Source organism: Dipodomys spectabilis, unplaced genomic scaffold (genome assembly GCF_019054845.1).
Source record: "Dipodomys spectabilis isolate Male_0828 unplaced genomic scaffold, ASM1905484v1 ptg000115l, whole genome shotgun sequence".
Lineage (NCBI taxonomy): Eukaryota > Metazoa > Chordata > Mammalia > Rodentia > Heteromyidae > Dipodomys > Dipodomys spectabilis.
The window spans coordinates 1,261,106-1,286,312 of NW_024870792.1; the positions used below are offsets into that span (position 1 = coordinate 1,261,106).

General features: G+C 40.8%; 1 protein-coding gene and 1 pseudogene across 5 annotated transcripts in view; one reads left to right on the forward strand and one right to left on the reverse strand.

The window, feature by feature from the left end:
* Sf3b1 (splicing factor 3b subunit 1) overlaps positions 1 to 25,207 on the forward strand; it is a 49,235-nt gene that overhangs the window by 16,006 nt on the left and 8,022 nt on the right. Inside the window, exons 4-21 of one of the 5 annotated variants that reach the window (XM_042688278.1) lie at positions 24 to 138; positions 1,940 to 2,019; positions 3,481 to 3,651; positions 10,673 to 10,910; positions 12,527 to 12,739; positions 12,994 to 13,115; positions 15,619 to 15,816; positions 15,897 to 15,998; positions 16,897 to 17,076; positions 20,435 to 20,521; positions 20,627 to 20,897; positions 21,106 to 21,251; positions 21,352 to 21,498; positions 21,623 to 21,748; positions 22,157 to 22,378; positions 23,569 to 23,751; positions 23,839 to 23,950; positions 24,815 to 24,884. In XM_042688278.1, the coding sequence (XP_042544212.1) occupies positions 24 to 138; positions 1,940 to 2,019; positions 3,481 to 3,651; positions 10,673 to 10,910; positions 12,527 to 12,739; positions 12,994 to 13,115; positions 15,619 to 15,816; positions 15,897 to 15,998; positions 16,897 to 17,076; positions 20,435 to 20,521; positions 20,627 to 20,897; positions 21,106 to 21,251; positions 21,352 to 21,498; positions 21,623 to 21,748; positions 22,157 to 22,378; positions 23,569 to 23,751; positions 23,839 to 23,950; positions 24,815 to 24,884 (2,783 nt within the window). Of the gene's footprint in view, positions 1 to 23; positions 139 to 269; positions 2,020 to 3,480; positions 3,652 to 10,672; positions 10,911 to 12,526; positions 12,740 to 12,993; positions 13,116 to 15,618; positions 15,817 to 15,896; positions 15,999 to 16,896; positions 17,077 to 20,434; positions 20,522 to 20,626; positions 20,898 to 21,105; positions 21,252 to 21,351; positions 21,499 to 21,622; positions 21,749 to 22,156; positions 22,379 to 23,568; positions 23,752 to 23,838; positions 23,951 to 24,814; positions 24,885 to 25,207 lie in introns of those variants that run through there. The other 4 variants (XM_042688276.1, XM_042688277.1, XM_042688281.1 and 1 more) reach the window with 4 other exon arrangements.
* LOC122114996 lies at positions 4,748 to 5,808 on the reverse strand (annotated as a pseudogene).

Below are 25,207 nucleotides of genomic sequence, written 5' to 3' on the forward strand. Positions count from 1 at the left end.
TAAATAAATACCTTTCTTTTTAGTATGATCCGTTTGCTGAGCACCGACCCCCAAAGATTGCCGACCGGGAAGATGAATATAAAAAGCACAGACGGACCATGATAATATCCCCAGAGCGTCTTGATCCTTTTGCAGATGGTAATTCCCTCTTTCCTATAAGTATTCAAAAATTTATTTATGTGTTGTCTTTAGCCCTTTGATTTTTTTTGGCATGCTTATGAATTTGCTTTTCTTTTTTATAAACCCCTTATATAGATTTGTGTAGATTTGGTTGAAGTCACAGATGCCATATTCTTCATCTTTATAATGCAAGTTTTCTTTCCAGGTAGAAGGACAAGAAAGTAATGAGCCAATGCCATAGAAACGCAAAGGGTTAAAGGTTTTTCTTTTACTTTTGTTTTGGGTACTCTTACTATACTTACTTAGAACAAATATGCTTTGCTACCAAAATACTTTCAAATTATTGAAAGTTTCTATTCCAAATTTTAGTTTTAGGATTGTTACTTTTGAGAAACTTTCTCACACTAGTGCTCCCCCATATTGTTCTAAATATGGCTTAGTAAATGCACCTACTTTGCCCTAAGCATGAAGTTAAACAGAAGTATGTATACAAAGACTTGGATATTTTTAATAGTTGGAGTCTGTTTTGATAATTTTAGTGTGCAAGTCAGCACAAGGGGCATAGTGAACCTGATGGAAGCTTTCCTCAGGTGAGTGAGTTTCACAGTCAAAATTAGGTGCCTGTTTTTAAAATTAGATGCTGCTGCAGGTTTACAAATTAGACTTTCAGCCTGCATGAATTAATAGGGATATTTTCTTTACTTGCATAATTGTAATTGATTTAAACATGTATGTCAGAATTCACAGGCCCATACTAACTGTCCTTAATTTCTTTCCTACAGCAGTACTGCTATATGCCAGTCCTGTCTGCATTCTTAAGGGTGCAGTTCAACACATCCTCTCTAGATTATGGTGAAAAAGTATTCCAAAGGAAGTCTTATCAGAGTTAGTGTCAGAAAGAATGACACTACCAATTGGGCATGATCGTCAGTATAGGAGATGTCTTAGAATTTTATTTTTTTTTCTAAATTATGATGCTATACTGCCTGTATAGCTAATTATCACATTTCTAAAGTATAGTGTGCCTTTGTGAACCTTGTTATATAGTACTTGGGCTTCTTTAAGATATTTGAAGTTTGAAAAGCAAATACTGAAGCTTTAACCAAGAGACTAATGCATCTCTTTGTACACTTTCCTTCTGTGTGCATCTTAATAAATGGTAAAAGTAATATATTTTAAGTAATATGTTTCCAGTTTTAATTTATGCTTTCTAAAAATAAAAATGTTTCTGGGTCAAAAAACTTTAAAAGAATGAAGCCCTTTTAGTATTTTGACATCAGAATAATATAGGAATATTTAAAAATCTGATTTTCTATGCTACAACTGTTCTAGAACACTGTATGAAGATCACATGTAGTCAGTTATTTGTAGTCAGGATTTTAACAGCTTGCAACAGGTAATGTTTTGAATATAAATATCTTTCCAAAGTGTTACTAATGGTAAAGAGATAATTTTCTAGGCTTCTATTCTGCTGCTTGAAGTCAGAACTGCTGATGGAGACAAAGGCACGAAAGTGTACGTATTCCGGATTAGCAACCCAGGAACCCATCACTTCTGAAGACTAAACTGTGCTGTCATTTCCTTTTTATATGCATAAAAATATTTGTTTTAAACTGCTGTAGATATGTTTGTGTTCAAACAGGTTAAATTGATCAGCAAACTCAATAAAAGTAAGATGTATAATTATTAAAGCTTTCCATCAAAAAATAAATTAAATGATTATGGAATAACATAATATTAGTGCAGGGCAGATAAATCAGTTGAACCTAATTATCCTTTATTTATTGTACTCTTGTCCTGTTGCTGTTCTTTTCTGCAGGAGGGAAGACCCCTGATCCCAAAATGAATGCTAGAACTTACATGGATGTAATGCGAGAACAGCATTTAACTAAAGAAGAGGTATGTGAACCTGTTGTTTGTTCTGAGCTGCTTACTTTTGTGTATGTATGTATGTGTGTGCATTTGCACACTTAAACTGAGGTTCTGGGTGCTGTCCCTGATCTTGTGTTCAAGGGTAACTCTCTACTACTTGAGCCACAGCTCTCCTTTTTTAAATGATAGGTTTTAGTTGGAGATAAATAATTTCAAAGACTTTTCTGCCATGACTGGCTTTGAACTTTGATTCTCAGATGTCAACCTGCTGAGTAGTTAGGGTTACAGGAACCCACTGTGTCTCCCACCAGCCGACTTCCTTCTTTATTGAAAGAACGTTTATTGAAAGAATGTAAAGTAGATTGATTGTAGGCTTTTCTATTTTTTTTTTCTGTCTACATCAGCACTATTTCGTTAACATTAATATAGATTTAGTTGAGAAACAACAACCACAAAATTAAACTTCATATTTCTATGTCTTTTTCTAGTCCTTTTGTCTATGTAAGTACATAGCCTCCCTTAAATTATCTAAAGGGAGAAGGTTTATGCTGTGCTTCAGAAGCCATTGTGTTAGGAAAGACTTGAGTGGTCACAAATTTCTTGGAGAACCACCAGTTCTGTAACATTCAGTTTAACTGTGGATGGAGAATTCTGAGTAGTTCTTCTGGACCTGCAGAAATTACTCTGTGTGGGCACACATGCAGTGCTAGGAGACAAACTCCTTTCCATCATACTTTATTATGAATGTATAATTATTTTTTAAAATTATATAGGGTATTAGCACCTCACTTTAAAAATAAAAGAGTAAGTGTATTTGTTATAAGTGAAGGAAAATTCTATTTTCACTTTATCATCTTTCTGTCTTGTATTTTAAAGAAAACTGTCTTTTCAGTATGTGTTCAACATAAGTATTTCTTTGTCGTTGATAGAAGACTTTACTTCACACAGAAAAGATTTTACTTCATTATATGTAAACTAGGATATTCTGTATCAAATTTTGTAGTTACTTACATATTGTTTGGGAAGAAAGACTGTAAGACTGGATATACAGAAAAGTGAAAGTGAGATCACTAGTGGTATCGAAAAGTAAGGTGCTTGTGGTTCATGCCTGTAATCCTAGCTACTCAGGAGGCTGAGATCTGAGGATCATGGTTCAAAGCCAACCCAAGCTGGAAAGTTTGTGAGACTTTTATCTCTAATTAACTACCAGTAGGCGGAAGTGGTGCTCAAAAATGGTAGACCGCTGGCCTTAAGCAAAAGAGCTCCTGAGTTCACCTAGGCCCTGAGTTCACGCCCTATGACCGACAAAAAAATAGTTAAATAAAAATAGCACATTAAATCGAAACATCTACACTAATGACACAGGAATATATTGAATATGTTTTGCTATTTTGTGGTACTCGAATGAACCTGGGCTTCATACATATTAGGTATGAGCTAACCCTACAGCATTTGAAAAGTAAATATTTTCTGCTTTTTCTTTTTCAGAGAGAAATTAGGCAGCAGCTAGCAGAAAAAGCTAAAGCTGGAGAACTAAAAGTCGTCAATGGAGCAGCAGCATCCCAGCCTCCCTCAAAACGAAAACGGCGTTGGGATCAAACAGCCGATCAGACTCCTGGTGCTACTCCTAAAAAACTATCAAGTTGGGATCAAGCAGAGGTAATTTTCTTTTTTTTAGTTGGTTGTGGAGCTTCAACTCTGGGCCTACGCGCTGTCCCTGAGCTCTTCAGCTCAAAGCTAGCGCTCCATCACTTCAGCTACAGCGCCACTTCCAGTTTTCTGGTGGCTAATTGGAGATCAGAATCTCATGCACTTTGTGCCAGGCTGGCTTTGAACCACGATTCTAAAATCTCAGCCTCCTGAGTAGGTAGGATTATAGGTGAGCCACCAGTGCCTGGCTGGTAATTTTTTTTAAAGTTTTAGTAGTAATTGTATTTTAGACTGTCTGGCTTAAACCACAGAAATTTATTTTCTGTTGTGGAGGCTAGAAGTGTAAGGTTAAAGTGCAGCATGACTGGTATGTGGTGAGGGATCTCTTTGGCCTTCACTAGGTCACTTTCTCACTGTGTCCTCACATAATCTTCTCTTGTTTCTTTTTTTTTTTTTTTGTATGCAGTATATTTTACTCCCATGAAATAAAACACATATTTTTTTCATATTTGCTGAAAAGTAAAACAATAATATTGTACGAAATGTTATACACAGGGTAGGTTGTACATAGCAGTTTCAGAAACATCATTGCATCCACCAGAGAAACTATTCTAAAACTGATATTCACACATTTTTATAATAATAATAGGTTAGAAACATACAGTGTGGCATTTAGTATATACATTCCCTTGCTCGCAAGCGAAAAAAACCTAATCGCTTCTGTATAACATGCTTTATTTTAAAGCCTAACCTTTAAAAACACTGTTGTGATATTACTAACAACTGCTTTTATAAAATTAATTTGACATTTCCATATATATACATCCTTTCAGTCATTTTAATGTTAACAAGGCTAAACTTAAAAAATAACAAGCTTATAGTAATGTTAAAATGTCATATCCAGTCAAACGTTTTGTTGGTGTAACATGTCCTTGCAAGTGTTGGAAAGAAATACTTTTGAGTGAAAGATGTCAGACATGGAGACCATTCCTTTGAAATCAAAGGAACTCTCTTTCCTTCTCTTTCCCTCTCTCTCTCTTTCTCTATCTCTCTTGAAATCAGTGGTTTCCTTCCCCCCCCCCCCCCCCCCCCCATCCTCTTTTCCTCTGCCTTTCTTTAGTGCGCACGACCTTCTCCCAAGTCTTTTCAAGGGCGGAGCTGCCCCTTCGGCATAGTCCTAGGCTCCCGGCGCAGCGCGCACGCGCGCGGCTCAGGCTCAGGCTCACACCGGCCGGTCCACGGCATACTGGCAAGCGCTCAGGTTGGACGCCGGGTTCTGCACGCTGGCATAGCCAAAGCTAGAATGCTGCTTGGCTTTCAGTCTCAGGCTGGCCAGGCTCGAGTTACACGTGTCCCTATAAACGTACGGCGGAGTGGACAGGCGGGCGTCGGCACGGCGGAATTCAGCGATGGGCTGCTCAGGTTGTTCAAGTTATTCAGGCTATCACCGCCGAGGGCACCATGCTGGACGACATACTCATGGACGAGATGGAATTGGGCGGGGAGAACATACTCTGCGACGACAGGGGGTTGACGTTCATAGAGTTGAAGAAGGGGAAGCTCTTGGTGGACAGCGAGGCCGACGTGAGGCCCTTGGCAGCCCAGTTGTTGTAGGAGTAGCCGGGGTACATGTCGTCGTAGGGCTGCATGAGCCCGTTGAATTGTGGCCCAAAGCCATTCTTGCATAGCTCGGCCTGCTGGTTGCGCTCTCGCTTTCTCCATTTAGCCCGGCGGTTCTTAAATCAAACCCGGACTCGGGCTTCCGTGAGATTGGTCCACACGGCGATTTCTTCGCGCGTGGACCTGTCGGGGTAGCGGTTCCTTTGAAAAGTGGCTTCTAGCTCCTGCAGCTAGCTGCTGGCTGGTAAAATGAGTCCGCTGTCGCCGTTGGCGTTTCTTCTTGGAGGGGTCTTCGGCGCCCACGTCTTCATTCTTTCCCTGCTGGCTCTTATCTTTCTCTGTGGTCTCTGGGCTGGAGGTGTCGGAGATGGTGTGCACCTCTAGCCTGTGCTTGGAGGAGTCCAGGGAGCGGGGCTGACCGGGAGCCAGGACCGAAGCCATGGCTAGTGGCTGGGGATGGTGACAGGAGGCGGACGAGGAGGCGGCCAGCAGCTTGGTCCCGACCACACGGTGCTCCGAGTGCAGCGGGCCTTTCATGCAGTTCATGGACGAGGGAGTGAGCAGCGCTACGAGTCCTGGGCTCGCGCCCCGCGACCCCCCAAGGGGGTGTACCGCGCCGGCCGTCCGTTCCTGGATTGCGCTCTAGGCGCGGAGTTTCCCTCCTCCCCACCCCTGCGCTGGCGACCGGGGCTAGAGCCTGGGGACGTCACCCCCGCCAAGTCCTGCAGCCAAGCCGCCCCCGTCTCCCCCGGAAGGCTCAAAGCGGGAGAAGAAGAAAAAAAAAAGTCCAACAACCGAGTGTCAGTGGCGCACAATCGGAGACATGGAAGGGGGGTAGGGAGTGTGGGCGGGAGGGCACCCGCTCCGAGCGTCTTTGGGGAGCAGACTTCGGAGATCCAAAGTGAAACAAGAATGGGCCAAGACCCCCCTCGGTCCCTCCCTCCCTCCCCCAAATACCTCTCCAATAAGGAAAGCTAACGCCGTTCGCGCTCCACCCGCCCCCGGCGCGGCAGCCCTGACAGCGAAGTGTCAAGAGTGACAGGGACAGGTAGCTGATATTAGATCTCCCGCAGCGGAGGCCTGGGCCACAGCAGCGGCGCGGGACCCCCCAAGCACACCCCCTGGGCAGAGCGCATGCACACACCACCCCCCTCCGCCGGCCCGTCGAGCCGGAGCCGGGCCCCAGCGCTGCTCAGCTCCAAGCACCCCCGCCAGCGTCCGACCAGATCTGCGGCTCCCTTCTCTTGTTTCTTATAAAGATGCTTAGATAGTTCTGTTCCTTCCCTCTTCTTGTCTCTACTCCTTCACCCGATGGCAACATTCCCAATTAATATCCTTACAGCTTTGACCCCACTGACTCTGATTTTCCCCCTTACATAATATAAGGCTAGACCACAATCAAGCAGAAGAAAGTCCCTCCCCTAACTAGGATAGTTTCTGGTAAAGTCTCCATAGAGAACTTGCCACTGTTACAGAGGATGCTTTGGGTATGATTCATGGTGATTACATTTCTCCTCCCTTCCCATTGCTACCAGGAATTTCTTTCTGGCTCTACTCCTGAGAACCTGATGGAGTTCCTGTACCTAACAGTCTATGAAGGCATAGAGTCCTCCTAAGACTGCTTCCCAAGAGAGTCTCATGCCAGTCCACACTCAGCCTCCAGCAGTAAAATAGCTGTGGAAACGGTTTATTCTAGTTTATAAGCTTGAGGAGCTTCTGCTTCAAATAAGCAGATATATGCTATGCATCAAGGTGTAAATACCTAGGGAAAAAATTTAACAAAAATACACATGCCTCCTAGATCACTGAAAGAAATTTAAAAAGCATCCAAATAGCCATGGCTATTTGGATGGAGATCCATGCAATGGCTATAGTCTGGAAATTTCAATAATATGAAGATACCAGTTACTCTTGTATTAGTTCCCTATGGCTGCTGTAACAAATTACCACAAATGTATATATGTAGGATTCCTTTAATTTTACTGCCAATCTCCAAATACAGTCATATTCAGGATTAAATATGGATTTTGGATGGACTCACATAGTTCATTTCATACCTAGGGAGAAATTAACATTCCTTTTTGAGTATTAGTTATAAACAGTAAGTATGTTACATTGTAGAGTGCAGTATACTTAAAAAATTTTTTTGTTTTCTTTTTTTTGTCGGTCATGGGGCTTGAACTCTGGGCCTGGGCGCTGTCCCTCAGCTCTTCAGCTCAAGGCTAGTACTCTATGACTTGAGCCACAGCACCACTTCAGTTTTCTGAGTTTTCTGAGTGGTTTATTGGAGATCATTGTCTCATGGACTTTCCTGTCCTGGCTGGCTTTGAACAGTGACCTTCAAGATCTCAGCCTCCTGAGTAGCCAGGATTATAGGCGTGGGCCACTGGAGCCAGGCTTTATTTATTTTTTTGTTTTCTAGATGGATAAATGTAAGCCTTTGATCACATTTAGTATGCTTATTCCTTTTTGGCTAGCTTACTCTCTAGGAAGACAGTTTACGATCCAGTGACATTAATTGCATTGTAAATAATTATGCAGTCATCAGTTACCACTATTTATTTGCAGATAAACAGAAAGTATAATCTTGTTTGACTTTTTTTTATTGTGACCTCCTCCTTTGTTTCCCCTTCCCATTCCTTCCCATCCTCCCCCCTTGACTGACTTTCTTTTATTTCTTCTTCTCCCTTCTTATTAGTCATGGGGCTTGAACTCTAGGCCTGGGTGCTGTCTCTTAGCTCTTCAGCTCCAGGCAAGTGTTCTACCACTTCAGCCACAGTGCCACTTAACAGTTTTCTGGTGGTTAATTGGAGATAAGGGTCTCGATGGACTTTCCTGCCTAGGCTGGCTTTGAACCACGATTCTCACATCTCAGCCTTCTGAGTAGCTAGGATTACAAGTGTGAGCCCTGGAGCCACCAGTGCTGGGCTATCCTCCTCCTCCTCTTTTTTTTCTTTTTCTTTTTCTTTTTTTGGTCACTCCTGGGGCTTGAACACAGGTCCTGGGCACGTCCCTGAGCTTCTTTTGCTCAAGGGTGGTACTGTGAATTGAACCCAGGGCTTCTGCGTGCTAGGGGAAATGCAATCACCACTAAGCCACGTTCCCAGACATTTTTCTTCTTTTTGAGATAGGGTCTTGCCTGTATAGCCTTGCCTATGGCAAGGCTGAATCCACTTGCCTCCTGAATACTGGGCTTAGATGTGTGCACAGTCACACCCAGCTGAAGACTCTAAATTTTTTTTTTTTTTTTTTTTGTGGTACTTGCTAAGTCACTGCTTTACAGCTTGAACTAAGTTCCACTTCTGGATTTTTGGTAGTTGGAGATAGGGCTCATCACCTTAGAAGTCTTCCTCCTGAGTAGTCAGGATTACAGATGTGAGCCTTTAGCATTCAGCTCAAAATACTGGTTTTTGTTTTATTTTGGTGGTTGTTACTGTTGGCTGTGGGTATTGGACTTAGGGCTTGGGTGCTGTCCCTGAGCTTTTTGCTCACAGCTAGCTAGCTCTTTCTCACTTTGAACCACAGTGCCATTTCTGGTTTTTCTGGAGGTTAATTGGAGATAAGAGTATCACTGACTTTCCTGCCCTCGCTGGCTTTGAACTGTGATCCTCAGATGTCAGCTTCCTGAGTACAGATGTGAACCACCTGTGCCTGGTTTCAAAATACTTTTAATAGTGTCTCTTGTCTGGTTCTGCTCTTTTGCCAGTGTAAATATATATCTTTTAAAGGTTGTTGACTTCATTTTGCTAAGTCTGTCTTCTCTAAGTTACATTTATTAGCACCTGACACTCCTTGAGACCCTTTTTTCTCCTAACATTTGGTTATAGATCTCTCATAGGCTGCTAGTCTGCAGTCTTGTTTGTTATACTCTTCCATTACTTAAGGATATTGGAGTGTTCTGCTGCTCAGTCTTTTGAATTACTTTTTGTTCTTGTTTCTATCTCTTCATGCCATCTTAGGTACTTCTGTATACAAATTCCTATTTTTTTTTTTTTTTTTTGCTGGTCATGGGGCCTGAACTCTGAGCCTGAGCACTGTCCCTCAGCTCTTCAGCTCAAGGCTACTGCTCTACCTCTTGGGTCACAGTGCTTCTTCCGCCTTTTTCTGTTTATGTGGTACTGAGGAATTGAACCCAGGGCTTCATGCATGCTAGGCAAGCACTCTACCACTAAGCCACAGGCCCAGACCAAACTCTCAAAATTTTAAATCTGTCCCTTTTTGTATTCCTCAGACTTGTATATTTTTCCATCATTGCCACACTTGGCTGTTTAATAGACAGTTCAAATCAATTTTTAAAATTTTTAAATTTTTTAACAGTACCACTGGAACGAACGAATCAGTTATTCTAAAGAAAAAATTACCAATCTTTTGCAGGCATTTTTCTTTTTTCTTTTCTTTTTTTGTCAGTTATGGGGCTTTAACTCTGTGTCTGGGCGCTGTCTCTCAGCTCTTCAGCTCAAGGTGAGCTCTCTACCTCTTGAGCCACAGCGCTACTTCCGGTTTTCTAGTGGTTTATTGGAGATCAAAGTCTCATGGACTTTCCTGCCCGCGTTGGCTTTGAACCGTGATCCTCAGATCTCAGCCTCCTGAGTAGCTAGGATTACAGGCGTGAGCCACCAGCACCGGCATTTTTTCTGCCTCCATTTTGCTTTCCCAATTGGTCACGTGTGTTTGACATGCCAGACATTTAAGTGTTAGACTGTATTCTTTCTTTACTTTTCCCCCCCATTCCTGGGGCTTGAACTCAGCCTGGGTGCTGTCCCTGAGATTTTTGTTGTTGTTGTTGTTGTTCAAGACTAGTGCTCTACCACTTGGAGCCACAGCTCTACTTCTAGCTTTTTCTGAGTAGTTTATTGGAGATAAGAGTCTCACAGACTTTTCCTGCATGGGCTGGTGTCAAACCAATTCCTGATTGGTAGGATTACAGTCATGAGCCACTGGTGCTGCCTCTATATTCTTTCTTGAGTTAATTGATTATTTGCTTATATTCATTATTCAGATTCAGGCAGAATTTATTCATACATGATTGCACTGTATTCTAATCAATTTCATTCCTTCTATCACACTCCTTGTCCCTTTCTTACTCTCTTAACCTTATATTCTGAGATCTGAGGATTGCAGTTTGATGCCAGAGTTGCAGAGATGCTAGTTGACACATACACAGTATATTTTAATTTTTTTTTTTTTTTGCCATTCCTGGGACTTGAACTCTGGGCCTGGTTGCTATCCCTGAGCTTTTGTGCTCAAGGATAGTGCTCTACCATTGTTAATCGTGTTTTGTTTTTTTTAAAGCAGGTTGTCTTAACATTTAATTATAGAATACCGAACTAAATATTTCTTGTTTGATAAGGAATTTCTACTTGTGTCTCTGAGTGTGTATGGGAAATAAAATACTTTTTGCTTTGTTCAGACTCCTGGGCATACTCCTTCCTTGAGATGGGATGAGACACCAGGTCGCGCAAAAGGAAGTGAGACTCCTGGAGCAACGCCAGGCTCAAAAATTTGGGATCCTACACCTAGTCATACACCTGCGGGAGCTGCTACTCCTGGACGAGGCGATACACCAGGCCATGCAACACCAGGACATGGAGGCGCAACTTCCAGCGCTCGTAAAAACAGATGGGATGAGACCCCCAAAACAGAGAGAGGTACTTTGAGTGTAGTGTGAATGTGGTTGAGTGAAATGTTGACTTAATAAGTGGTGTATTTTGACTGAGATCTTTGAAGGATAAGTGCTCAGCTACTGCAGAGAGATAAAGAACTGAGCAGATCATTTGTCTAATTATTTATCCTTTTTTTTTTTTTTTTTTTTAATTGGTTGTGGGCCTTGAACTCTGGGCCTGAGTGCTCTCCCTCAGGTCTTCAGCTCAAGGCTAGCGCCCTACCACTTGAGCCACAGCACCACTTCCATTTTTCTGAGTGGTTGATTGGGTAAGAGTCTCATGGCCTTTCCTGCCCTGGCTGGCTTTGAACCGCGATCCTCAGATCTCATCCTCCTGAGTAGCTAGGATTACAAGTGTGAGCCATCGGCGTCCGGCTTTATTTTTCCTTTTTGAAGAGGTTTAAGAGTTGCTTTACTGGGGTTAGGAAGGTGGCTCAGTGGTAGAGTGCTTGCCTCCCATCCATGAAGCCCTGGGTTCAATTCCTCAGCACCATATAAGCAGAAAAAGCCGGAAGTAGGTGATGTGGATCAAGTGGTAGAGCTCTAGCCTTGAGCTGAAGAGCTGAGGGACAGCGCCTAGACCCACCCAGATTTCAGACTCCACGACCTTTAGGAGGAATCATAAAAGAAAGGAGAATTTTTAGATTATAACCATTTTTGGATGGGGGGTACGGTAACTAGGACTTGGACTTGGGGCCGTGGTGTTCTGAGTTTAGTGAAGAGAGCCTAGCTTTTTCAGTTAATGTTGACATTTTATGACTTAATCAACACCTCCACTTCCAGCTTTTGTTGTTGTTGTTGTTAATTGGAAATAAAACTCATGGGCTTTTTGCCTGGGCAGACTTTGAACCTTGATTTTCAGATCTCAGTCTTCTGGGTACCTAGGATTCTAGGCATGAGCCTTTGGTACCTGGCTTTGCCTGGCTGACTGTAACCTTTTGTGGGTTTCTATGTTTAGTTTTTTTTTTTTTGGCCTGGAATCAATGATGACTTTGGGAATTCTTAATGTGTAATGGACAAAGGAAGAGCACAGAATTTTTGTCTTCTAGTATGTGGAAAGATGTAGTGTACAACAGTAGATAGGTGTGTACACTGATATTATATTTGGGGAAAAAAGTTATTTTCCTTTTTATTCCTGTTAGTCAAGTTATTATGTTATTATTCTTTTCATAAAGAAAAGAATTGGAACTTTAAAACTTCGAATGTTGTGTCTGGGCTAGGAATGTGGCTTAGTGATAGAGTGCTCGCTTAGCATACATGAAGCCCTGGGTTCGATTCCTCAGTACTACATACACAGAAAATGCTGGAAGTAGTGCTGTGGCTTAAATGGTAGAGTGCTAACCTTGAGCAAAGAAGCTCAGGGACAGTGCTCAGGCCCTGAGTTCAAGCCCCAGGATTGCCCCCTCATTCCCCTCCCCCCACCTCAAAAGGATCTGTCTGTCTGTCTGTCTGTCTGTCTGTCTGTCTAGCTAGATTGGTTGTATTTGTGTTAGGAATATTCTGCTTTTAAACTTCATTACTTTATTATTTCAGCTTTTTGAGATTAAACATTATTTTTAACAATAGTTAATATTTGATGTTGCTTTCTTTTTTTCTTTGAAGATACTCCCGGGCATGGAAGTGGATGGGCTGAGACTCCTCGAACAGATCGAGGTGGAGATTCAATTGGTGAAACACCTACTCCTGGAGCCAGCAAAAGAAAGTCACGTTGGGATGAAACACCAGCTAGTCAGATGGGTGGAAGCACTCCTGTTCTGACACCTGGAAAAACACCAATTGGCACACCAGCCATGAATATGGCTACTCCTACTCCAGGTAGAAACTCTTTCATTGGAAGAAAAAAATGGTTGAATATGTACTTGAATTTTTCTCTGTGTGTGTGTTTGATTTTTTTGTGTGGGCTGTTACTGTCAGTTTTTTAGCAAGAGTAATATAAAAATTAGTTTTGGTTTACATAAAAGCAACTAAATGTTAAGGTTGATCTTCATTATCTTTATTAGCACTTAAGGGGCTATGTAATGATTAAAGTCTTGTACTATTGATTGTGAACATTTTGCCAATTTTGGCAGGTCACATAATGAGCATGACTCCCGAACAGCTTCAGGCCTGGCGATGGGAAAGAGAAATTGATGAGCGAAATCGTCCGCTCTCTGATGAAGAATTGGATGCTATGTTTCCAGAAGGATATAAGGTAATAGTGAATATGAATGTGGTGCTATTTAGGATGCAAATTTTCTTGTTGTTTGTTGAAAAAAAGATGTTTGTACTAGCTTTACCCAGATTTGCTATTTCCACTTTGTCCATTTCAATACCAAAAAATAATTTAGATGGAAAACAAGTGACTAATAGGAAGCTCTTATTTTTGTAGGTACTAGGGTTTAAACTCAGGGTCTTTGTCACACTTGCTAGGTAAATGCTGTCACTACTGAGCCATACCTACAGTCCTTTTCTTTTTGTGCCAGTATCAGGATTTGAACTCAGAGTCTCTGGCTCTTGGTTGGCTGTCTTTATGTATAGCTGGTACACTACCACTTGTGCCATACCTCCAGTACAGCATTTTGCTGGAAATTGGAGATAGAGTCTCTTGGACTTTTCTGCCAAAAGGAGTGATCTCCAGGTCTCAGCCTCTTGAGTTGTTAGGATTGCAGGTATGAACCACAAGTGCCCTCTCTCCTGACCTGTTTTTTGCTGGTTGTTTTTGAGATAGAATCTGGCTTCTTGCCCAGGCCTATGCTGGGGTGTGATCTGCCTATATCATTTTTCCTATGTAGCTAGGATCATAAGCATTCACCACAATATCCAGCTATGTTGAGAGGAGATTGTTTTGAATTTCTGTGTGTCTGGCTTTAAACCTCTATCTTCCCAATCTCAACTAGCAGGATTGTAGGTGTGAGCCACTGGTCCAGCTGAAGTTTTTAATCTTTAGTCCCAGTTGGAGCCTACCTACATAAATTAACAAAATATGATTGGATAACAAAACAGTTGGCATCCACATATTTAACAGAAATTTAATTTTAAATCTAATTGACAGTTGTAGTCAGTAGTTCAAACTCATTAGAGAAGATCTGTATAGATTTATTCTGCCCAGGAACTTACATTTAAAAAAAAAACAAAACTGTGGCCCGGCACTGGTGGCTCACGCCTGTAATCCTAGCTACTCAGGAGGCTAAGATCTGAGGATCCTGGTTCAAGGCCAACCCTGGCAAGAAAAGTCCATGAGACTGTTTATCTCTAAGAAACCACTCAGAAAATTGGAAGTGGTGCTTTGGCTCAAGTGGTAGAGCACTAGCTTTGAGCTGAAGAGCTGAGGGACAGCACTGAGGCCCAGAGTTCAAGCCCCACTACCGACAAAAAAATCCAAAAAAACAAAAACTGTAGTTTTTTTTGTGTGTGTGTGCCAGGCATGGGGCTTGAACTCAGGGCCTGGGTGGCTGTCTTTTAGCTTTTGTTTTTGCCCAAGGCAAGCTCTCTACTACTTGAGTCACTGCTATCCTTCTGACTTTTTTTTGGTGCTTAATTAGTTAAGAGTCTTATGTACTTTACTGAGTAGGCTAGCTTTTGAATCATAGTCATCAGATCTCAGCCTCCCGTGTAGCTAGGATTACAGGCATGAGCCACTAGTGCCCCATGTACTAGTATTGAAAAGAGAGATTTTATGGTTTTACAGAGAGCTTAATTAAGTGGTGCGTTTTATAGGGCTTTTGTAAATATTTTGATTTGGCATTGACTTGTTTTTGGTAGAGTTTTAGACTTAAAAGATTGGTTTTTGTTTTTGGGTCTGGTCGTGGGGCCTGAACTCTGGGCTGGGCGCTGTCCCTCAGCTCTTCAGCTCAAGGCTAGCACTCTACCACTTGAGCCCCAGCGCCACTTCCCGCTTTTTTCTTTTTGCTTATGTGGTACTGAGGAATCGAACCCAGGGCCTCATGCATGCAAGACAAGCGCTCTACCACTGAGCCACCTTCCCAGCCCCAAAAGATTTGTTTTTATACTTCACATGTTTATGTGAATGATGTTTAATTTTATTACTAAAGCATAAACATGTATTGTGTATACCATTGCAAGTTTATTAGGTAGAGCTTTTTGGAAATTACTGAATCAAGTTTTATGAATTCTAAATTATTTTAATTTTATTTATTTATTTTTGTTGGTTGTGGGGCTTGAACTCTGGGCCTGAGTGCTGTCCCTAAGCTCTTCAGCTCAAGGCTAGCGTTCTACCACTTGAGAGTTACAGTGCCACTTCCAGTTTTCTGGTGGTTAATTGGAGATAAGAATCTCACACTTTCCTGCCCAGGTTGGCTTTGAACTTCACTGCTCAGAACTCAGCTTCCTGAGTAGCTAGGATTTACAGGTGCGAGCCACTGATGCCTAGCAGATTCTAAATTATTTATCTGACATTTGCTTTTATGTTTATATAAATTACTGTTTAAAAGTGATCAGTTTTATAATCCTGCCTCATATATTTATTTCTCATACTTCCAGTATTCCTAAATTTTAATTACCAAATGAGAAATATGAATGTCATAAGTGTTTTAAAGTTCTGCTAGAAGAATTAAGATAGATGTCCAGTTTTTCTCCAACTAAAAATGAGGTTTCAGAATAATAAATTGTCAAATATTTCAAGTGAAATGTGTTTGTTATGCTGTTTTTCATGTCTAATAGCAAGAAAATCCTAAATTGTCTTATAACTCTGTTAGGTACTTCCCCCTCCAGCTGGTTATGTTCCTATACGAACTCCAGCTCGGAAGCTGACTGCAACTCCAACACCTTTAGGTGGTATGACTGGTTTCCACATGCAAACTGAAGATAGAACCATGAAAAGTGTTAATGACCAGCCGTCTGGAAATCTTCCATTTTTGAAACCCGATGACATTCAGTACTTTGACAAACTATTGGTAAGTGATAATTGTGGGAATTAATTATTTTTTGTTTGGAAATTATCAGTATCTTGACCTACCTCTAATTTCTACTCTAGGTTGATGTGGATGAATCAACACTTAGTCCAGAGGAACAAAAAGAGAGAAAAATAATGAAGTTGCTGTTAAAAATTAAGAATGGAACACCTCCGATGAGAAAGGTAGGTGTCAGTTTTTTAAATCATCATATTCATTGTTATGTTCAGAAATTTTTAACTGGTCTCTTCATCTTCACCAAGGGTAATATAAAATACTTAATTTTTTTATTTTTATTTTTTGCTGGTCCTGGGGCTTGAACTCAGGGCTTGGGCTCTGTCTCTGAGTCTCTCTGTGCTCAGTGCTAGCCCTCTACCACTTGGGCCACAGCACCACTCCCAGCCTTTTCTGTTTATGTGGTACTGATGAAATCGAACCCAGGGCTTAATGCAAACATTCTTCCACTACGCTACGTTCCCAAACTATTTAATTTTTTATTCAGAATTTTCTTCAAATAAGGATGTGGAGCCTTTTTGTCTTTGAGGTCTTTATTTTATTTTGTCAGTCATGAGGCTTGAACTTAGGGCCTGGGTGCTGTCCTTAGCCCTTTTGCTCAAGGTTAGAACTCTACCACTTGAAAGTGTAGCCATAGCTCCACTTTCAGTTTTCTGATGGTTAACTGGAGATGAGTCTCACAGGCTTTCCTCCCGGGGCTGGTTTCCAACGGCAATTTTTAGATCTCAGCCACCGGAGTAGCTAGGATTACAGGCATGAGCAACATGTGCCCAGCTTGTTTGAGGTCTTTAAATGCTTTGACTTCAAGTAATTGCTAGGATTTTGTAAGGAACTAGTATATTCTGTAGCTCTAGTAAATTACCCTTCTTGAATTAGCTGAAACACTGTTTTTGTCAAATGAGATCACACTTCAGAGTTATTTGGACAGAAATGATCTCATGTTCCTCTATATAAGCTTTTTGCAAATGTATAATTAAAATATTCAACTATAGAAAATATTCCTGGAGTAATTTTGTCTTTCAGAACATTTGATTATATAGCAAACATACTTTTTCCTATTTTTCCCAGGCTGCATTGCGTCAGATTACTGATAAAGCTCGTGAATTTGGAGCTGGACCTTTGTTTAATCAGATTCTTCCTCTACTGATGTCTCCTACACTTGAGGATCAAGAGCGTCATTTACTTGTGAAAGTTATTGATAGAATATTATACAAACTTGATGACTTAGTACGACCATATGTGCACAAGGTTTGCTCTCAAATAGTGTTTCTCATGGTTAATCGTGTGTGTGTGTGTGTGTGTGTGTGTGTGTGTGTGTGCATATGCTTGTGTGCCATTAGTGGTATTGAATTCACAACAGCTTTATGCTCTTGCTTGGCTTTTTTTTTTTTTTTTTGGGTCCGGTGGTGAGGCCTGAACTCTGGGCCTGGGCGCTGTCCCTCAGCTCTTCAGCTCAAGGCTAGTGCTCTACCACTTGAGCCATAGTGCCACTTCCGGCTTTTTTCTTTTTGCTTATGTGGTGCTGAGGAATCGAACCCAGGGCCTCAGGCATGCAAGGCAAGCGCTCTAACCACTGAGCCACCTTTCCAGCCCTTGCTTGGCTTTTTTGCACAAATCTGACACTACCATTTGAGCCATACTTTCACTCCCCCCCCCCCCTTTTTTTTTTGGTGCCAGTCTTGGTTCTTAAACTCAGGGCCTGGGCCCTGCCCTTGTGCTTTCTTGCTCAAGGCTAGCTCTACCACTTTAGCCACAGCTACACTTGTGGCTTTTGGGGGGGGGGGAGGGTGGTTAATTGGAGATGGGTCTCATGGATTTTCCTTCCTGTGCTGGCTTTCAACCAACATCCTCACATGTCAATCTCCTAAGTAGCTAGGATTACACATGTGAAATGTGGGGAGGGGGAGCCTGTATCAATCTGTTTTTGGCATCCTGAGTCTTGAATTCAGGGCCTGGGCACTGTCCTTGATTCTCTCTGTGCTCAAAGCAAGCGCTCAACCACAAGCGTTCTAGCCACAGCATGTGTTTTTTTTTTGGTTGTTGTTTCTTTGTTGTCCTGGAGTTTGAATTCAGGGCCTAGAAGCTGTCTGAGCTCTTCTGCTCAAGGCTAATGCTCTACCACTGGAGCCACAGCTCCACTTAAGGCTTTTTTGATGGTTTTGTGGAGATACAAGTCTCAAACTTTTCCTTCCTGGGCTGGCTTAGGTGATCTTCAGTTCTCAGCCTTTTGAAGTAACTACAGGCATGAGCCACCAATGCCCAGCCCAAATACTTTTATTTTATTTTATTTTATTTTATTTTTGGGTCCGGTCGTGGGGCCTGACCTCTGGGTCTGGGCACTGTCCCTCAGCTCTTCAGCTCAAGGCTAGCGCTCTACCACTTGAGCCACAGCGCCACTTCCGGCTTTTTTCTTTTTGCTTATGTGGTGCTGAGGAATCGAACCCAGGGCCTCAGGCATGCAAGGCAAGCACTCTACCACTGAGCCACCTTCCCAGCCCCCCAAATACTTTTAATATAAGAGTAATTCAATGATTTTTTTTTTTTTTGTTTTGTTTTGTTTTTTGTTTTTGGGTCCGGTTGTGGGGCCTGAACTCTGGGCCTGGGCACTGTCCCTCAGCTCTTCAGCTCAAGGCTAGCGCTCTACCACTTGAGCCACAGCGCCACTTCCGGCTTTTTTCTTTTTGCTTATGTGGTGCTGAGGAATCGAACCCAGGGCCTCAGGCATGCAAGGCAAGCACTCTACCACTGAGCTACCATCCCAGCCCTGATTTTTTTTTTTTTTGGTCATCTTGTTCATGTATTTTTTTTTTTTTTTTTGTCCGGTCGTGGGCCCTGAACTCTGGGCCTGGGCACTGTCCCTCAGCTCTTCAGCTCAAGGCTAGCGCTCTACCACTTGAGCCACAGCGCCACTTCCAGCTTTTTTCTTTTTGCTTATGTGGTGCTAAGGAATCGAACCCAGGGCCTCAGGCTTGTAAGGCAAGCATTCTACCACTGAGCCACCTTTCCAGCCCCATGTATTCTTGAAATTTTAAAACCAACAAAAATTTAGCTGATTCTATACGTTCACAGTAGAAATGTAAAACCCCTTATACTTGTTTAGAGTAAACCAATGTTAAATATTGTTATAACAGGGCTGGAAAGGTGGCTCAGTGGTACAGTGCTTGCCTTGCATGCATGAGGCCCTGGGTTCGATTCCTCAGCACCACATAAACAGGAAAAAAAAAAGCCGGAAGTGATGTTATGACTCAAGTGGTAGCGCGTTAGCCTTGAACTGAAGAGCTGAGGGACAGCGCCCAGGCCCAGAGTTCAGGCCCCACGACTGGACCTCCAACTTTTGTTATAGCAATATCTTTATTGTGGGCTGGGAAGGTAGCTCAGTGGTAGAGTGCTTGCCTTGCATGCATGAGGCCCTGGGTTCGATTCCTCAGCACCACATAAGCAAAAAGAAAAAAGCTGGAAGTGGCGCTGTGGCTAAAGTGGTAGAGTGCTAGCCTTGAGCTGAAGAGCTGAGGGACAGCGCCCAGGCCCAGAGTTCAGGCCCCACGACTGGACCTCCAACTTTTGTTATAGCAATATCTTTATTGTGGGCTGGGAAGGTAGCTCAGTGGTAGAGTGCTTGCCTTGCATGCATGAGGCCCTGGGTTCGATTCCTCAGCACCACATAAGCAAAAAGAAAAAAGCTGGAAGTGGCGCTGTGGCTCAAGTGGTAGAGTGCTAGCCTTCAGTTGAAGAGCTGAGGGACAGTGCCCAGGCCCAGAGTTCAGGCCCCACGACCGGACCCCAAAAAAACAAAAAAACAATATCTTTATTGTTAAATCAGTATTTTAGGTCAATCTTTCAGATGTTTTTTGCAGATTACATTACATACACAAGTACAGGTATATATAGATGTCATTTTGTGCTATCTGTACCATAAAATGATTGATGCTACTCACTTTTTCATTTGTCTTTATTAACATTAGATTAGGATGACTATAAGTATGTTTCTTTTTTTTTTGAATTATAAATGTGATGTACTGAGGGGTTACATGAATCAGGTAATGTGAGTACATTTCTTTTTGGACAGTGTCACTTCTTCACCCTGCTAAAATACCATAATTTATTTATTTTGGCCAGGACAGTAGCTTGAACCCAGGGCTTACACTTTTGTAGGTTTTTACTCAAGCATGGCATGCTGTCACTTGAGCAACAACTCTGTTTCTGGATTTTTGCTGGTTAATGGGAGTCTTACATTTTTCTACCTGGGCTGGCTTTGAAATTTGACTCTCAGATCTCAGCCTCCTGAGTAGCTAGTGTCATAGGTGTGAGCCTGGCTCTTTTTGTATATTCTAAATAGGATTCATTCATGCTTTGTATATCATGTACTTTGATCATACTCCCTCCTTTTACTCCCCTCCCCATAGTCCCCTCTGTTTATAATATTATTTATTTATATTGTTTAGTTCTCAAATAGTCACCTATATCTGGGATTTGAAATTATGTAACTAAAGTTTTTAGAAAACGTTTCCCTTGTTTAACAAAGTCATGATGAATATAAATTTGTTTTATATGAATGTGACATAGGTAGTTGGTGTTAAGTTGTAACTATTTTGTTTTTCCTTTTCAGATTCTTGTGGTCATTGAACCACTGTTGATTGATGAAGACTACTATGCCAGAGTGGAAGGCCGAGAGATTATTTCTAACTTGGCAAAGGTATTCACATTTTTTCAGAGAAGAAAGCTTGCATCTGTTGATTGGATTCTTTGATTATCAGGAAATTGTTGAAGGTTAATTATTTTCTTTTATCTTTCTTTTTAGGCAGCTGGTCTGGCTACTATGATTTCTACCATGAGACCTGATATAGATAATATGGATGAGTATGTCCGTAACACAACAGCTAGAGCTTTTGCTGTTGTAGCCTCTGCCCTGGGCATTCCTTCTTTATTGCCCTTCTTAAAAGCTGTATGCAAAAGCAAGAAGTCTTGGCAAGCAAGACACACTGGTATTAAGATTGTACAGCAGATAGCTATTCTTATGGGCTGTGCCATCTTGCCACATCTGAGAAGTTTAGTTGAAATCATTGAACATGGTGAGTTGTAATATAACTTGGCTTTTATAAAACAGCTGTCCTGAAATTTAGGTTACTAATTTGGAGAGATACTTTTTGACTAATTTTATCTAATGTGAACAGATTCCTGTAGTTTGGTTAAATGTTAGATCTATTGCTAGAATCTGGATCATATTGTGGCAACTAAGTAGTGTTGGTTCATAGGTTAAGCCTGTCTTTGGTTTTATAGGTCTTGTGGATGAGCAGCAGAAAGTTAGGACCATCAGTGCTTTGGCTATTGCTGCCTTGGCTGAAGCAGCAACTCCTTATGGTATCGAATCTTTTGATTCTGTGCTCAAACCTCTATGGAAGGGTATCCGTCAACACAGAGGAAAGGTAAATCCATCTATTAGATACTGTTTTTGATTTCTCCTCAATAAAGTTAAGGCACTATGAGTCTAACTAATACTATTTTTTTTTTTAAATTTTAAAATAGGGTTTAGCTGCTTTCTTAAAGGCTATTGGATATCTTATTCCTCTCATGGATGCAGAATATGCCAACTACTATACTAGGGAAGTGATGTTAATTCTCATTCGAGAATTCCAATCTCCTGATGAAGAAATGAAGAAAATTGTACTGAAGGTAACTGTTTCTCTAGCCTGAGCTTATTATATCGTTTAAAGAATTTTTATAAAGATTTTTTAAGCCTACATTTTATTGCATCAGTACTGTATTTGATGTAATATTACTTTTAAAAATCTTTTAGGTGGTAAAACAGTGTTGTGGGACAGATGGTGTAGAAGCAAATTACATAAAAACAGAGATTCTTCCTCCTTTCTTTAAACACTTCTGGCAGCACAGAATGGCTTTAGATAGAAGAAATTACCGACAGGTATGATTTTATTAAAAAACCCTTTTGACTAATTAATTGTTCACTCACCCTGAATGCTTGTTACCTGGTATATTTTAGTATGATTTTCTTACAGTTTATTTATATGTGCTTGTTTGTGAAAGGAGATGGACTTTCATCAATGAGTTCTATTATGATTTGTAATCTAGTGTAAATACTAAATTACTATCTTTGTTTAGTAAGTTCAGTGTTTTATCTGGCCACCTGAAACATGAGTAACAGTTTTATTTTGAATCTAATTGATTTAGAGTTAAAATTTCCAATTACTTTTCTAGTTACATTCTTCATCATCATTACCAGCTAAATAAGAATACATAGATGAATTGTTTTTCATGTTGCTTTATTTCTTTGAAAGACAGTATATGGAAAGGCTTTTCTTTGTCTTTTTAGTTGGTTGATACTACTGTGGAGTTGGCAAATAAAGTAGGTGCAGCAGAAATTATATCCAGGATTGTGGATGATCTGAAAGATGAAGCTGAGCAGTACCGGAAAATGGTGATGGAGACAATTGAGAAAATTATGGGCAACTTGGGAGCAGCAGATATTGATCATAAACTTGAAGAACAACTTATTGATGGCATTCTTTATGCTTTCCAAGAACAGACTACAGAGGTAATGACAACTAATTATTGTGGCAAGTTGTTACACTTATTTCTGTAGAAAAGCATGTTACTTTACAAGACAAGAAACTTACTGGAGAATTCAAGGTACAAGTTCTTAGGCCTAAGAATTCCTGGGCTAGTACACTTAATAGTCTCTAAAAGATCAGAAAGTTTCCTATCAGTTCAGGATGCTTGGAACCAATTAGGAAAAAGTTCAGTTAAATATCTTTGTTATTAATGAGAATCTATCAAGGCAGGCGTATTTCTCTCAAAGGTAATATTGTGTGTGTGTGTGGGGGGGGTGCGCCCGTGCTCTTGTTTGGCTTTTTCTTTCCACTCAACAGCTGGTGTTCTACCACTTGAGCCACAACTCCATTTCTGGCTCTTTGCTTGTTAATTGGAGGTAAGAGTCAGATTTGTCTGCCTAGGCACATTTTGAATCTTGATCTTAAGATCTCAGCCTCCTGAGATCAGATGCAATTCTAGTCCTGAGACACCAGTGGTCCCACAATGTTATTTTTAAAAAACACATTAAATTTAAAGTAATGCATATTTAGGGTTTTTTGTGGAGGGGATGGTACTGGGATTTGAACTCAGAGCCAGTGCCTGCTATGCAGACACTCTGTCACTTGAACCACATCCCTTGAAGCAATTTTTAAAGTTTTAATTTTGTATTGTTACTACAAAGAGGACGAACAAAGGGATTCCTTACATAAGTCAGGCAAAGAGTACATTTCTTTTTGGACAGTGTCACCCTTTCCCTCCCTCTCTCCCAGTGTGAAGTAACTTTATTTTTTTTTTTTGGTTGGTTGTGGGGTTTGGACTCTGGGCCTGAGCTCTTCAGCTCAAGGCTAGAGCTCTACCACTTGAGCTACCACGCCACTTTTGGTTTTCTGGTGGTTTATTGGAGATAAGAGTTTCATGGACTTTCCTGCCTGGGCTGGCTTTGAACCTCAATCCCCAGATCTCAGCCTCCTGAGTAGCTAGGATTACAGGCGTGAGCCACCAGTGCCCAGCAGAAGTAATTTTTTAAGCAGTCATTTTCTCATTTGTCTGCCAATAGTTCTTGTAACTCTGTTTTTTTTTAAGTTGTGTTTGAGTAGTTAGGAAAGACTGAATATTACTAAATATCAATTGTCAGAAGTAAATTATGATTATTAGTGACTATTTCTTTTTTATGGAACTTTTTTTCTTTTTAAGGACTCAGTAATGTTGAATGGCTTTGGCACAGTGGTCAATGCTCTTGGCAAACGAGTAAAACCATACCTGCCTCAGATATGTGGTACAGTATTGTGGCGTTTGAATAACAAATCAGCAAAAGTTAGGCAACAGGCAGCTGACTTGATTTCTCGAACTGCTGTTGTTATGAAGACATGCCAAGAGGTAAGTTTGTATTCCCAGTTATTACTTCTTCAACAAGCAGTTTAATTTTAAAAATAAAAAAAGTTCTTACCTTTATTTCTTTTATAGGAAAAACTGATGGGGCACTTGGGTGTTGTGTTGTATGAATATTTGGGTGAAGAGTATCCTGAAGTATTGGGCAGCATTCTTGGAGCACTGAAGGCTATTGTAAATGTAATAGGTATGGAATTTGCTGTTCATGTGAGATTTTCATTGTTTTTTTAAATTCTCTTTGTATTTCAAATATTTTATGATCATACTTAGGAGTTGGGTAACTTTGGTTAAACTTTGGTTACTTCAAGATTATGCATACATTGGATGTCACAAAAGTTTTACCTTTGTAAGTCCTATTTTATTTAAAATAGTCTTACTAGTTTACAGCTGAAAAACACTGTCATGTTCTGTAAGGGGGAGAAGAGAGCAACCTTGAAGTTTTGATTTAGTTTTAGCAAATTCTTCAGTAGTTATTCAGCCTTATATTAGTTAATATGACAGGTTGTTTTATTTGCTTGTTCCCTTGTTATAAGTTCAGGTAACTGGATAGAAAAGTGAACTGATTAAATTATTAACTTGTCTCTTTATACCTAAGATTTAAAGCTATCAATTCAGTCTTTTAATCCAAAGTCAAAACAAAAGTGTATGAAAAAATATTGGGTATGGAGAACAAATCTTGTATTCTTTTAGGTTTCTTATATTCTCTCATGTAGTTATTGCTATTATTGCCAAAAATAGCTTCTGTAGGCCTTAAAGAAATAGCAAAATAGCTGCTTATATGTAGCTACTTTTTTTTTCATTTTAGTAAGAAATATTTATGCAATATAGATATTTGAATGATTGCATTTGCATATAACTCCCAAGTCAGTCCAGTCCTTTCTCTGTACTTGAAAGATAATGACTTGGCAACAATCATTTACTTGGCCACTTGTGGGGCTCTGGTTTGCAGGGAGTTATATTGTGGGAAAAGCAATGGAAAGAGAATCAGAGCAAGCAGTTCTAGTTAGAGCAAGAGCCCCTGCCAGCTGCCTCCTTTTTTCTCTCTTCATAGGTGTAAATACCATCCAAGTATACCCTGCATTGCAGGGAGACTGGAGATCTGTTTGTTTTGCAGTTAAAGGGTAAGGGGGCCCTTTCTGGAAAATTTTGCTTTAATTTACATGTCTACCTCTGGCTTATATTGCTGTGTATGGCCGGAACATAAGCTGTCCCCATATTTAAATGTCAGTGTACAAATACATTTCAGAAAGAAAACTTTTTTTTTTTTTTTTTGTTATTGAGTATCCATCATTCTTTAAATCACTTCGCTGATTTCTTTCATTTCCACGCATAATCGAAAGTTCTTAATAAAAAGTTAAAAGCAGTTCTGAGTCCGATCAGAATCTGGGGCTTTCTCTTTCCATAGGCAGCTATAAGTTTATATTTATGCATAGTCATGTATAGT